The sequence below is a fragment of the Manacus candei genome, unplaced genomic scaffold (assembly GCF_025592945.1).
Source record: "Manacus candei isolate 608988 ecotype Guabito, Panama unplaced genomic scaffold, ASM2559294v1 h1tg000003l, whole genome shotgun sequence".
NCBI classification, from domain to species: domain Eukaryota; kingdom Metazoa; phylum Chordata; class Aves; order Passeriformes; family Pipridae; genus Manacus; species Manacus candei.
Genome location: NW_026138051.1, coordinates 10,796,622 through 10,809,903, shown reverse-complemented (window position 1 = coordinate 10,809,903; position 13,282 = coordinate 10,796,622). Strand labels below are relative to the sequence as shown.

Here is a 13,282-nt window from a genome sequence, read left to right as displayed (position 1 = left end):
TGCTCCTGCATCTGAACCCCTCTCACACAAGATGAGAGGGTAATTCCCCCTAATTCCACAAGATTGTGTTGCCTGAATTCAGCATCAATTTCAATGAGCAAATATTTATACAGCATCCAAGATGCAGTCTGTACACAGAATGACACCAAATTAAGTTAAATCAAAACTAACTAGATAGAAGACTGTCCAGGTAAAAGGTGGTACTGGTTTAACTAAATCTACTTCAAACCAGTGTAGTTAAAATGGAATAACTTCACTGCGAAGGCCATATTTCACCTTTCAGATGTCTTGAATGCCCAGACCAAATCCCACTGTATTCACTCCACACAGGACTACCTATTGAGATAGCATTAGGTAATATTATGGTCTTTTCCTACTGTTCCTTTCAGGGCCATGTGAAATGATTTTCCTCTTGGTTTTAGGAAGATTCAACAAATATTTGCATGAGTCCTTTAAAAGCCTTTCTCTTCAGTGTGAAACTACTGCTGAAGACCACTCTACATTATCTTATTTAGTCTCTTACCTACCTTAATCAATCAAATGCTGCAGGTTTTGTCCTAAACTACGTCAGATACACTAGTTTTGCATGATATATCTTGGAAGTGGGCACAAAATATCCCTTGGACCATATGGCTTGCAGCCCTGGGCTTTGTTGGCTCATGCCCTCTCTAATTCCTCCTAATCTGTTCATAAGCACCTCCAAAAGGGTGCTTCACACACCTCACCAGTAATCTCTTTCAATGCCTGGTTCCTCTTTGCATCTAATGCCAGATAGTATTAATATACCCATCACTGTAATTATCCAGACAAGCAAACAGTGGCAGGAGAGATCCCAACTTCTTGCTTTTCCCACTGATTCAGAGGCATACTTGAAAGAGCCCTTTCATCCCCATGGATCCTGTTTCCTGGAGTTGTCCCAGGCTGTCCTCATCAAAAGGGAATTTGGTGTTTCAGCAGTTTCTCAGCCAGTTTCATGCTGGGAAGGAATCAGTGGTGATGGGGCGGTATCATTTGTTCACTCTCCAACTGTTGCCCAGACAGTTGGTACATGGCCAGATGCCAGTCCCACATCAGGTCCTCCTTTAAAACCTTTCACAGGGCAGAGACCTATGTGTGAGATGGAAATACTGCTGATACTTGTAACTTGAAATCTGGCCTGCCTTTCATCAGGCTCTGAGTGGTGGTGAAAATCCAAGATTTGCTCGAATGAACAGCTTGGATGGAAGGTTTCTGATGCCGTGTGTTGGGAAGGAGGTACTTCTGAAAGCTTCCTGCACCCAAGTTCTCTGCAAATACCTCCTGCCAAGTCCATCTTCCCATGCGGGATTTCAAGGAAGTTTATTTAGCAATCACTCAGCAGCAAAACAGAACCAAAAGGGATTATCTTGTGATTATCTTGCCAGGTGGGTCCCTTGAGTTTCCAGGTCTTTAGCTGAAGCTTTTAAAGGCTGCCCAGTTTCCCACACACCCAGAGTTTTGGGCAATGTTTGTAGTCAGGGAGACAAGATCTATAAGTAGAGATAAATGCGAGATCATTTCAGTAGCTGGAAAAAACAGCTGTTTTGAACACCTCAGGCTCTCTGAGACCCATTGTGTGATCTGGAGCAAGATGTTACAAGTGCATCAAGTGTGCTTGGTTTTAGGAACAGCAGCAGTGATGCCGAAGTTACAAGCAGCAAGGCTTTGATGCCCACATCACAAAGAATATGCAAACTTGTATTATTCCTTTGATTAGCTGTTCTCTGATATGTCAAGTCCATGAATAATCATGCCTCATTTTCTAATTAGTTTTACTCATCACCCCACTGCTCCATGCCTTCACTCATTTGCATAGCCTTTTTCTAGGTAAGGCCTTTATTCTGTGAGGTATTAGCAGGACTTCCATTGCTCTGCAATCCCAGCACTCCTCTGGTCCTTTCCCAGCCCTTTACTTGCTTTTGGCCTTGCTTTTCCTCCTGTCCAATGACCATCTCATTGCTCTGTTCTTTTCTACTCTTTTTAAGCCCTGTTTCCACAGGGGAACAAGGTGGTATCTTCATGCTGTCTATCTCCTGGTGATACCTTTTAACTCCATAATCCAGTTTTACAGTCTCAACAGAGAAGTAAAACTATCAAAGTTACTCTGTTTGCATGTCTTATGGAAATAGTGAGGGAAGAGGTCTTTTGGGGGCAGTGGGGCTGGACATCCACTCCATCACTTTGAGGCCCCATGATGGGTGGTTTTGAATGCCCTGGCAGCAAACCTGTTCAGCCATCAGCCATTCCAGACGAGAGACAATTCCATAAAGGAAAGTTGCAGCAGTTGGCCTGGTGGTGGTTGTGCTTCTTATTTTAACAAATATGCTATTTTCATGACACAGGAGACTTTTCTGTACTTATTTATCTTCTCTCCCTTCCTGCACAGGTAGTATAAGATGAATCACGCTACAAGGAGACAAAGCAAAATGAAGGGCTTGTTTGCATTTCTTTTAATCAAGTTATTCTAATTCTCCTACAGTGCAAATATGGTTTCCCCTCTCATTTTAAAAAGACCTCATCCTCCCAGCAGCTGTGAGTGCCTCAGCAGTCAGGGTTAGCCCTGTCCAGGGCTGCCACAGCCCTGTCCTGCCCCTCTGCCCAGGGGGTTCATAGCCATCTGCAGTCCTGCCCATACCTCTGTGGAACAGTGGATGCTGAGACCTACTCTGGCTGAAATGACATGAAAACTTGATCCTTTCAAAAAGCAGGAGGTGTTAATACAACTTTTACACACCAACAGCCTGCTTATCCCAAAGTTGATGTGTGTCTTTTTTTGCTGGGGCCAAGCAGTCACCATTTGCCAGCCAAATGCAGAGGTGAAATTCAGATGCTGTGAAAACAAAGGTCTTCAGGAAATACACAGGGATGTGATCATCAGCCCTAAATTAATAGCTAACAATTTCCTAGAGCAGTAAAGATCAGTTGAGGGCTGGAAGCACAAGGCGTTGTATTAATCTGCTTCTGGGCAAACACCCAGTGCCTTTGTACACAAAATCCCACTTTTCTGAATGTTTCCATGGGTAAATATGGGGGGGTCAGTCCAAGATCCTGCACCAGCTCAGCTTGCCCCTGCTATTGCATCCACAGCAGCAGAAAAGGGCTGGAACTGGAGACGCTGGGGGAGGCTGTGCTGGGGGTCGGCTGCTGACAGTGCAGGGACAGAAGGGACCAGCTGGCAGGAGAAGATGCTCATAGGTGGGAGAAAAGAGGAGCAGTGACCATATCCATGTGCTCATCTGGGCAGGTCTATTCACGGAGACATGGGGGTGAGGGGATTCCCTGCAGCAGCAGAGGAGAAGGGTCATGTGGGGGGAGCAGGAATAGGGACCATATGTGTGGGCTCTGCGCCGAGAAGGAGGTGGAGATTTTTTTCCACTGATGTTACTAGGCACTCAGTGTTTTGCTTAACCTCTTAACTTAAACCACCTGCCCTGCCAGCCGTGCTGTGAAACCTTAACAGCTCTGCTCTGTCCTACTTTTATCTAGTTCAGGGCGATTTTCAATTCTTTAGTGCCTAAGCAAATGGTTTGTGTCCCTGGATCAAAGCTCGGGAACATCATTTACATACCGTGAGTGAGAAGGCAGCAGACTGGAGACCATCACTCATCAGTGAAAGGATGATCATTGTTTGTTTAGCCCATTCCAAAATAATGTCTCTGCTGGGAACACCAACCCAGTATGCATCATATCTTTTATAGTATATATTAATTTAGCATAGACATTAGGCCATTGTTATTCTCTCCATTTAATTCTCAGTATTAGCATTCAGGATCAGTTTTAACCCAGAACACATCTTTGTTATTTCATAATGTAAAATAAATAAAACTGGAGCCAAATATATTTTTTTTATATAAACCACTGTGAGAGAGTGATGGATATAAAGCACAGACATGTCTTTATAATTTTAAGGCTTGAATTTCAGAGCACAGTGTTTTCATTAAATGGTGCAATCCATTCATTTTGGAGATACAAACAGAGGCAAATTAACTCAATAGTTCTCATGCCTAGAATCTTTGTGATAAAATTGCCTATTATTGTGAGTGTAAATGTTTTCAAAATATTAAAGACAACTGGAAAAAATAGGAAAGACAGGATAGCTTGATCAAGGATGAAAACCATAAAGACATCCCCTCCTAACACTATATGTACCTGCTGAAATTATTTAAAGAGAATTGCTGTGAGAGGAGGAGAAAGGAGACAGGCCATTTTTTTTTCCTTTTTATGACGAATAAAGATCTGAGAGAGTGTTTACAAATTATTTTGTTTGCTGCCTGCTGTGCATATTAGAAAATTCAGCTCTTGGCTGATTGGCCAGGCAGAGAAACAGAAGCGTCACAGGTGGCAGGGGAATGAAAGCTGAGGTGCTGCAATAGGGAGGGGAAGGAGAAGCTCATTCATTTCCACCCCTACCTGAGATCAGGGGTTAGTGAGATGCAGTGGCTCTGTAACATCTGCAGCTGAGTCCATCAGTTAAATAAATATTGGAGCACATCAGTTAAACTGGGGTTGGCCAAACCCGTGGTCCTGCCCTGGCTGCTTTTCCTTGGAAGGACAGGACACTGGGGATTGGGGTAAAAACTCCCTTTAGCCAAAAGTCTCGCGTTTTTTATTTGCTTTTTCTTAGACGAGTGCAGCTCTCACAGACATTAACTGCCACAGCATCAGTCGCACCAAGAGGGAAAGGGAAGCCTCAGGCTCACTGGCTGTGCTGTGCTCCCCAGCCCTGCCCGCTGCTGGCACGTGGCGGGTGGGTGTCCGTGCCTGTGGAATGACACGGGGTGAACAGCTTTGCAGCCGCTATCCCCGCACAGACGGGGTGAGCGCCCGTGTGCTCCCACCCACAGGCCTCATTGAACAGCCGCCAGCAGCTGGAGGGCTAAACATCATTTGCATATAAATATATAAAGGACTTTAATCGGAGGTAAATCCACAGAGCCCTTGTTGTTATTGTTTTATTTACAGAACACTCTCTTTGCACAGAGGGGTTTCGAAATATGTTGACAGAGATAGCGCAGGTATTTGCTACCTGAAATAGATCGAAACCACTCGGGGCGTCAAGAAAAACAGCCGATGCACTCACACCGCACTCCCCCATCGAAACGCGGGGTGTTGGTGTGAGTTATGGAGAGAAAGCACCAGCGGGTCCAGCGATGGGTGTGTGTGTGATGGATGGGCTGGACGATGGCACCGCAGACGTGCCACTGCCGGTCCGGCGCGGGGCAGGAGGACGGAGCGCCCCGGTGCGCCCCGGTGCCGGGCACGCTCGGAGCTCGCTGTGCCCGGCGGCTGCTCCCGGGAGCGCCGGTCCCCGTCCGTGCGTGGACCGCGGTACCGGTACCAGTGCGGGTCCCGGTGCGGTGCCGGCTCCAGGGAGGTGCCGGTCTCGGCGCAGTGCCGGTCCTAGTGCCGGTCCGTGCGTGGAGCGCAGTGCCGGTGCGGTGCCATTCCCTAGTCCCTGTCCCTGTCCCCATCCCGGTGCGGCGCCGAGCGGCCGCGGCGGGAGCAGTCCCAGTGCAGTGCCAGTCCCGATCCGTGCGTGGGGAGCGGTGCCGGTCCCAGTCCCGGTGCCGGTGCTGGTCCTGGTCCAAGTCCGGTGCAGTGCCGGTGCCGGTCCCAGTCCCATTCCCAGTCCCAGTTCCGATGCCCAGCAGCCGCGCTGGGGGCGGTCCCAGTGCACTGCCGGTCCCGTTCCTGGTCCCGTTCCCGGTCCCATTCCAGGGCCCGCCGGGGCGGTGCCGGCCGGGGCGGTGCCGGCGGGGGGCGGTGCCGGCGGGGCGGGCGGAGGCGCGCGGCGGGCGCGGCGCGGGGGCTGCCGGGAAGGGCCGTGGGCAGCGGCGGGCGATGGCGGCCGCGCGGGTCCCCCCGCGGGGGCGGCGGCGGCGGCTGCGGCGGCGGCTCTGAGCGGGGCGGCGGCGGCGATGCGCGGCGCTCCCGGCGACGATGGAGGACCGGTCCCACAAGGTGCTGCTGGCGCTGGTGATGCTCTTCCTCTTCGCCGTGATCGTGCTGCAGTACGTCTGCCCGGGCACCGAGTGCCAGCTCCTGCGGCTCCGCGCCCTGAGCCCCGCCGCCGCCGCCGACCCGTACCGGGCGGAGGACGAGACGCCGGCGCGTTTCGTTCCCCGCTTCAATTTCTCCGCCGACGACTTGCTGCGGCGGGTGGACTTCAACATCAAGGGGGACGACCTGATCGTGTTCCTGCACATCCAGAAGACGGGCGGAACCACCTTCGGGCGGCACCTGGTCCGCAACATCCAGCTGGAGCAGCCCTGCGAGTGCCGCGCCGGGCAGAAGAAGTGCACCTGCCACCGGCCCGGCAAGCGGGAGACCTGGCTCTTCTCCCGCTTCTCCACCGGCTGGAGCTGCGGGCTGCACGCCGACTGGACCGAGCTCACCAACTGCGTGCCCTCCGTGGTGGACAGCAAGAAGGAGGTGCGGCTCCGGCCCTCCAGGTGAGGCCGTGCCCCGGTGGGCTCCCCGCGCACTCCGGTCCCTCCTCGGGACGGGCGATGGAGCTGCGGGGCGCAGCCGTGGCGGGGATGCTGCGGCGGCGGGAGGAGGGAGGGGGTAGCGCGGTGGGTCCCGAGCACCCCGGCGCGGAGCGGGATGCACGGCGGGGGTGCAACCAGGGCTCCGGGAGCCGCACCGGCCCGGGGCCACCGCGGCGGGCGCAGCGAACCGCGAGCTCTGCAGAGCGGACGAAACCTGCCCCGCGCCGCCGCCAGTGCGGTGATGTAAGGGATGTCCCGCTGGCTGTCGCGGTGGTGGGGACAACCCGGGGGGTACGAACGCAGTGACAAAGGAACAGGCCTGGCAGCCCCACGGCTCGGGGACCCTGGGAGCGGCTCTTGCAGGAGCGAGGGTGCTCCGGATGCCTGCGAGCTTCCCTCGGAGCTTTTCCATCTCTGGCAGATCACCTGGCTGTACTGAGCTCCTGTAAGCTCCTGCGTACGCCAGGAATTAGTGTTGGTTTTGGGAGTGTTGGTAAGCCACAGTATCTTCTTGCATCTGAAGTTTGGCTTATGAGAATGGCGGCTTTGCAAAGTAAAGGTTACTGTTATGGCTGTTACCTGCAAATATTTGCATTGTCCTTCAGCCCTAACCTTGATTATTTTGTGTTTGCATTTTGAATTTTAGTGGCACTGCTCTCTTCATCCTTGCACCTTTCTTTGTTGCCAAAGTTGCCAACCTCCCCTGACCATAGCCAGGAGATTACCTAAATGCTGCCCCTACTTTCAAAAGCCCAACTGGCTTCTTCCCCCGAGCAGCGAGGACCTGCTTCCTCCATTCCCGGAGCTGTTTGATCACAGCCTACCTTCAGTTGTAACAGCCTCAGTAGCTTATCCGTGGCTGTGCACGCAGCTGTACCGTGTAGCAGAACTGCTCAGGGTTTTAGTGTCTTTTCTTGTTCTTTCACTGGGAAATTAGAAACTAGAGTATCACTCCTATTGCACTGTGAGACTAATGGCAGGTCCCCTTACAAAGAGGCTGCTGTTATATATCATGCTCTCTGAAGTCAAGTCTAAGCACAGATTTACTTGAAATACAAAGCAATTTCTTTCTAGAATTCCTTTTATATAGTGTGACACTACACTGCCATCTAGTAGAAAAATGTTTAGCGTCATTATCGTCCTGTACCCAAGGAGCAGCTCTTTATCAGACTTGACTATTGTGATTCCTGCTCTTTTGTCTTCCTTACTGCTTTTAATTTTAATTGTCTCATTTTTGTGACATCCCATTTGCAAACATCAGGAACCAATTCCTTTCCTCTGGGCCTATTAGCTTCCTTGTTTCAGGCTGCTCAGCCTTACCAGTCTCTGTAGTTTATTTTACCTGTCCTGTAAATATGTTGTTTGTCAGCAGAAATGGAAATTGCAAAACATGTGCTCTGTTTTTCTGTACAGTTTCCAGTGATCTGTGTTTCTCTTCCCCCAGAGATGGGCCCGGCCTGCAGAGCTATAGCTGTGGGGCAGGGATTCCCTTCCTTCCCCAGAGACAGGACTCTCTGTGCTTGGGCTTAGCTGTGCCCTCTGGAAAAATGGGAGACTCCTTGTGCTGAACTCACCACCTGAGGCAAAAGGGAATGCCAGGCTTGGAAAGCTGGGGTTTTGTCTGTAGGTTTTGGCTTTGTATGGCTTTTCTCCTGTTGGATACCAAACATGCTTTTCTGAGTTGAAATGGAAGCAGGGCACGTACCTGCTCAGGAGTTGAGTGATGATTCCTTGTCCAGCAAACAATGTATGTTGTCACAGCCAGCTTCTTAGAGGTCCCTAGGACTTGTGACTTGTGACTCGAAGCCAGGAGAGAGGGAGGAAAATGGAGCTGTGATGATTTTGTGTTAGGTAGGGGTCTACTCTCTGAAAGGCTTCAAGGTGGTATTATATTTTTAATAACCTAATTACACAGCTTGCTGAATAGCTCCAGTTAGTCTCCAAAAAAATTGTCTTGACAAGCAATTATTTGGACTGCAACTTCTAAATGTTGAAGAGAAGTTCTTAAATGAACAACAGTCCTTTCAAGTCTTCCTGCCCATTTTAATACGTTGTCTTTAATTTTATTTTGTGTTCTTGATTTAGCAGCATTCAGCTGACAACTAGTTAATTGGTACTTCTTCCTAGTGCCAGTAACAGACACAAATATAAGCCCTTTCTGGGCAGATAAAAGCTGCTTTCAGAGCAGCAGTAGATTTGGGATGAAGGCGTCTGAGCAGGGGAGCCTTTCTGGCTCGGAGCGAGGCCAGCCTGGCTATTCCTGTCCTGAGGTTTTTTTGGTGGGGAGGCCTGACCATCCTGGGTCAGAGGTGCTGGTGGGAAGGGAAGGAATGTCACAGCCCTGTTGTGCAAATCCTGCAGGAAGGGGGAGCAACTTGGAGGAGTACAAGGCCCATTTGGGGAGCACTGTCAGGACAGGGAGCAGGATTTGGTCAGGATCAGAGGATGACTTCCTCAAGTGAAGCTTGACTTGACAAGGGTGGGAATTCCTGCATTTATAGTTAAGATGGTTAAAAAGTGAGACCTTTGATAAGAGTGATTTGAACTGCTTGGCATCTGCGTAATGCAATCTCTAGTTACTGTCTTGGGGCTGTGTAGCTTGTTTGGGAATAGCCAAATGAGACTGGAAAACTTTTTAGCTTGCATCTCTGTGTGATTACTTTGCACAGATGTTTGTCTTTTCAGGCATGAAGAATCTATTTGTCAGATTGCTGGTTACCTGGGCTGTTTTTTAATGGCCTTTTGTTTAAAAATTGAGTCTTTGTTAGTCTGAAGAAAACCCCGTCCTGGACCTTGTAATGCTCAGCACCAGGTACAGAGCATTGCTGTGGTGGGATCTGCTGGGATCAGCCTGGAGGGTGTGCCCATGGAGAACCTTGCTGCCTGCAGCAGTCATCTTCCAGTCTCTGCTCTTAATTCCATCAGCAGTCTGCTTCTGTTTTCTTTGGGAGTTGCAGGTTTGGAGGGCAAATTCTTGAAGCGGTAGAAATACTCAGGGTGGCTGTTGTGATATGTTTTGTTCTGAATTTAACACAATGGTGCTTTCCTGTCTGTGAGCATATAGGTTCCCAAAACTAACTTTCTTTTGTAGTGGTGGTCTGTGATCCTCAGTAAGTAGTAAGCAGATAAATAGAGCTCCCTTGCCTCCTTTGGCTCTTCATTCCCCTAGAGGAACATGGTTCTCTGGGTGGGGAGAGGGATTTTTGGTTTTTCCTTCTTGGGTCCCATCAAGGTGCACATTCTGTGTGCCCCAGTTCCTGCTTGTCTCCTGCTCCACCAGCCCTGCTCACCACTGTGGCATCCAGAAATTGCGGGAGAGGGAAGGGGGAAGGTGCAGGCACAGTTGATGCTTTCAGTGCTTTGGATTTGCTGCTTGGGAGGTTGATGGAATGGGCTGATGGTGGTGGCAGAAAGGAGGGGATTGTCTCAGCTTCTTGGCATCAGTGGTGAGAAAGGAGAAATGTGCCTTTTTCTAGTCGTGAGTGACTGACTTGGGTCACTTGATTGATTGTGGAAGACTCAAAGCTTTTGGCACACTGAACGGAGGCAGCATCCAAAGTAACTGTGCATTAGAGCATCACAGAACTGAGATTTCTCTCAGCTCTGGCTAATTATTATGGGAAGTATCTACTGAAGTTGTCTATAGCAGTAAATCCAGTGGCACCATTGCAAGAAACAAAAGGCCTTGACGTTAGACAGGAAAATGTAACGAGACATGGGAGTAAATACAGATACTGACATTCTTAAGGGGTGTCATGACTTCGTAGCCTCGTTGGGTGAGAGAAGTGCTTATGGGTAAAGGTGAGGCTGTATTTGGTGTTCCTGTTCCTCCTGGCTAGCATTAGAGGAAAGAGATGTTCTCTGTTGAGAGGAGAACAAGCTTGCAGAACTTCCTCTGGAGCCAGAAAGTCTGAGGTTGGGAGAAACTTCATGCTGCTGGTACAAGCCTGTTGGACCAGGACCAGGGATGGTGCCTGCTGGCTTTTGGGAGGCCTGATGCTGGCACTAGGTTGTTGTGATGTAGGGCAGAAGCTGCTGGTGATACATGGGCATTCTTGTCTTGTCCCTGCATGTTAGTTAAACACTTCCAAGTTGAGTCTTATAAAAACCTAAAAGAAGGTGCATTAAAACATTTCCCAGCAAACTGGAAGTGTTTTCTATGTGTGTCTCTGTTGACTGAGCAGATTAATTCTCAAGCTCTTGGAAGTGTGGTGGGATTTGTGTCTGCAAATCTCATCTACTCTGAGGTTTGTGGTACTGGATCTGACTGAGATGGGGTCAGTTTTCCCCACAGCAGCCCTTGCAGTGCTGTATGTTGGTAGCTAGAAAGGTGTTGATAACACACCAGTGTTTTGGCTACTGCTGAGCAGGGCTCCCATAGCTCCAAGACTCTCTCCAGCATTTCCCCCGACCAGTTGGTTGGGGGCAGGCAAGATCTTGGGAGGGGACATAGCCAGGAGAGCTGACCTCAAGTGACCAAAGGGATATTCCAGGCCATAAGATGTCTGCTTAGCAGTAAAAGCTAAGAGAAAGCAGGATGAGCGGGGCATTTGTTGTTAAGATGTTTGTGTTCTGGAGTAGCCATTAGGTGTCCTGAAGCACTGCTTCCCAGGAAGTGGCTGGGCATCATCTGCTGGTGGAAAGTAGAGAATGAATCTTTAGTTTTCCTTCATTTCTATGAGTGACCTGTGCTTTTGCTTTCTTAAACTGCCTTTATCTTGACCCACGATTGGGTCAATTTTCTCCCTGCTGTGTCCTGCTGAGGAGGGGAACAATAGAGCGGCTTGGTGGGCACCCGGTGTCCAGCTGAGGTCAACCCACCACATCCACCCCAGTGTGCCTGACTCCTCACCAGCCAGAGCCCCAGGAAGAAGGCAGATTTGCTGCAGCAAGTCCTGCCACCATCCCTGGAGTGAGTGTGGATCATCCTGGAGCAGGCTGGGACCTGTGCCTGGGTTTTCCCAGTAAGCCGCTTTGGTGCGCAGAGGGAAAGCTGTCACATAATGCTGCCAGGGAGAGAAAAATCACTTGTGGAGTTTGGCTCTTAGCAGCTGTTGAGTGTGCTTCTCCTTATTGCAAAGGTGATATATAGCTGTGCAAGCGGATGAGCTCCACTGTTTCACCTGTAGTGGTGGAATTTGGGGAATAGTTAAGCCCCATGAATTATCACTAAACCCCTTGTAGGCAGGAAAGGTGCTGTAGAGTGCCCCAAGACTTGGCGTGGATAATGTAAGCTTTGGCAAGAGGTGGACAATTTAAAACCTCTGGAGCTGGTGGAGCAGACACCGTTTCCAAGAATGGAGTCTCCCCACTTTGCGGGGTGAAGCCTGGCTGGGGGGGAACTGCTTGGGGAGAAAGGGAACCAGCCTGGCTGAGCTGGAGGCTGTGAATGAGCAGATGGGGTGGCCTGCTGTAATTTGGGTCCTGGCCAGAGCACCAAGAGGGTGTCTGCCTGCCTGCCCTTCAAATATGCATCACTGAAACTCCTGGAGAGAAACTCTGCAACAATTATAAAGCCAAAAAAAACCCCCAAACCGGAGCATTTGCAGAGATGCCGCCAGGCCTGAGCGACTCCGAGCTGCTTCATTTGTCAGCGAGATTTCCTAATGACCCTGCTCGTTTTGGTGTGGTGGCTGCTGCGGCTGCAGGATGAGATGTGCAGTGAATATTGCCTCACCACCCACAAATGTGCACCTGCAGCAGCTGAAATTCCCCTCCTGGCACCTGGTGATCTGAAAGCTGGCTCTGGTTTTGGGGCTCTGGTAGCAGTGGACCAGCCTCCAGAGTGAAAAAGGGGCTTTGAGGGGAAGAGCAGGGGATTATTTTCATAAGTACAAGTGTTTCCTTGACCTAATCCCATTACAGGGCCTGACCTTGAAAGGTTTGGTTATAAACTTAAGTTCATGGATTTTTTTAAGTTTGGACTATAGCACTTGTGAAGCTCTCTAAATTGGTATTGCTGGTTTTGCAGATAAAGTGGTGGACTTCTTAAAGGGATTAAAAAATCATTTTCCATATTAGGTTTCTTCAACTCTCCTCTAAATCTTTAATAAAGTGCAAATTGACTTTTAGTTATTTAGAAGTATATGTTTCCTACTGCCTTTTACCTTAAATTTTTTTTGTGGGTAGAGAGAAGTCATTAATTGTTGCAAAAATAAATCCCAGTGATTGCAGTAGAGCAAGATATGAGGCACAGGCATTATTCCTTGAATTGTTTGTTCCGTATGTTATCTGAGTTGGTCCTCTCTAAAAGAGAGAGTGGGAATTTGAACACTGTGGCATGGTGCTGTTATACTAAGACACAATTACTTTTTATTGAAAAGTGCCTTTCTGCTAACTTTTCTTTTGGCATTTGTAAATATTTAAACTAAACTATAAATACATGCTTGGACTGTATTAAAATAGACACAGATTGTACTTTGTGATCCCTCTTGATAACTTTATAACCTTTAGTAAAGGTTATCAAAGACACTTGGAAGTCAGGTATCACCAATAAGTTATTTTTATTAAAAGACAGATTTTTAAGTTTAACAAGTTGAGGGTCGGTTCTGAGGCATATTAACTGAGATTAATTTGTGCCTCATTTATTTAATCTGAATTGTCAGGAATCATGTTCTCTACTGATGTAAATGTCGGCAAAAAGGACTTATTAGTAGATTTGATTGCTTTTTAAATTTAACTAGCAGAGATGCACTGGCATGCCTAAGAGAATTGGACTGTTTCTGTGAACAGTTCAGTGCCTAATGAATCACTTGAATGTACTTTTCTGAAGG

At 49.0% G+C, this 13,282-nt stretch overlaps 1 protein-coding gene across 1 annotated transcript in view; it reads left to right on the top strand.

Annotated features, from left to right (window-relative positions):
• Nucleotides 1-5,858: 5,858 nt before the first annotated feature.
• Nucleotides 5,859-13,282, top strand: part of HS6ST2 (heparan sulfate 6-O-sulfotransferase 2) — a 127,561-nt gene continuing 120,137 nt past the window's right edge. Inside the window, exon 1 of the mRNA XM_051784663.1 lies at nt 5,859-6,470. Within this exon, the coding sequence (XP_051640623.1) occupies nt 5,959-6,470 (512 nt within the window). The 5' untranslated portion in view covers nt 5,859-5,958. The remainder of the gene's footprint in view (nt 6,471-13,282) is intronic.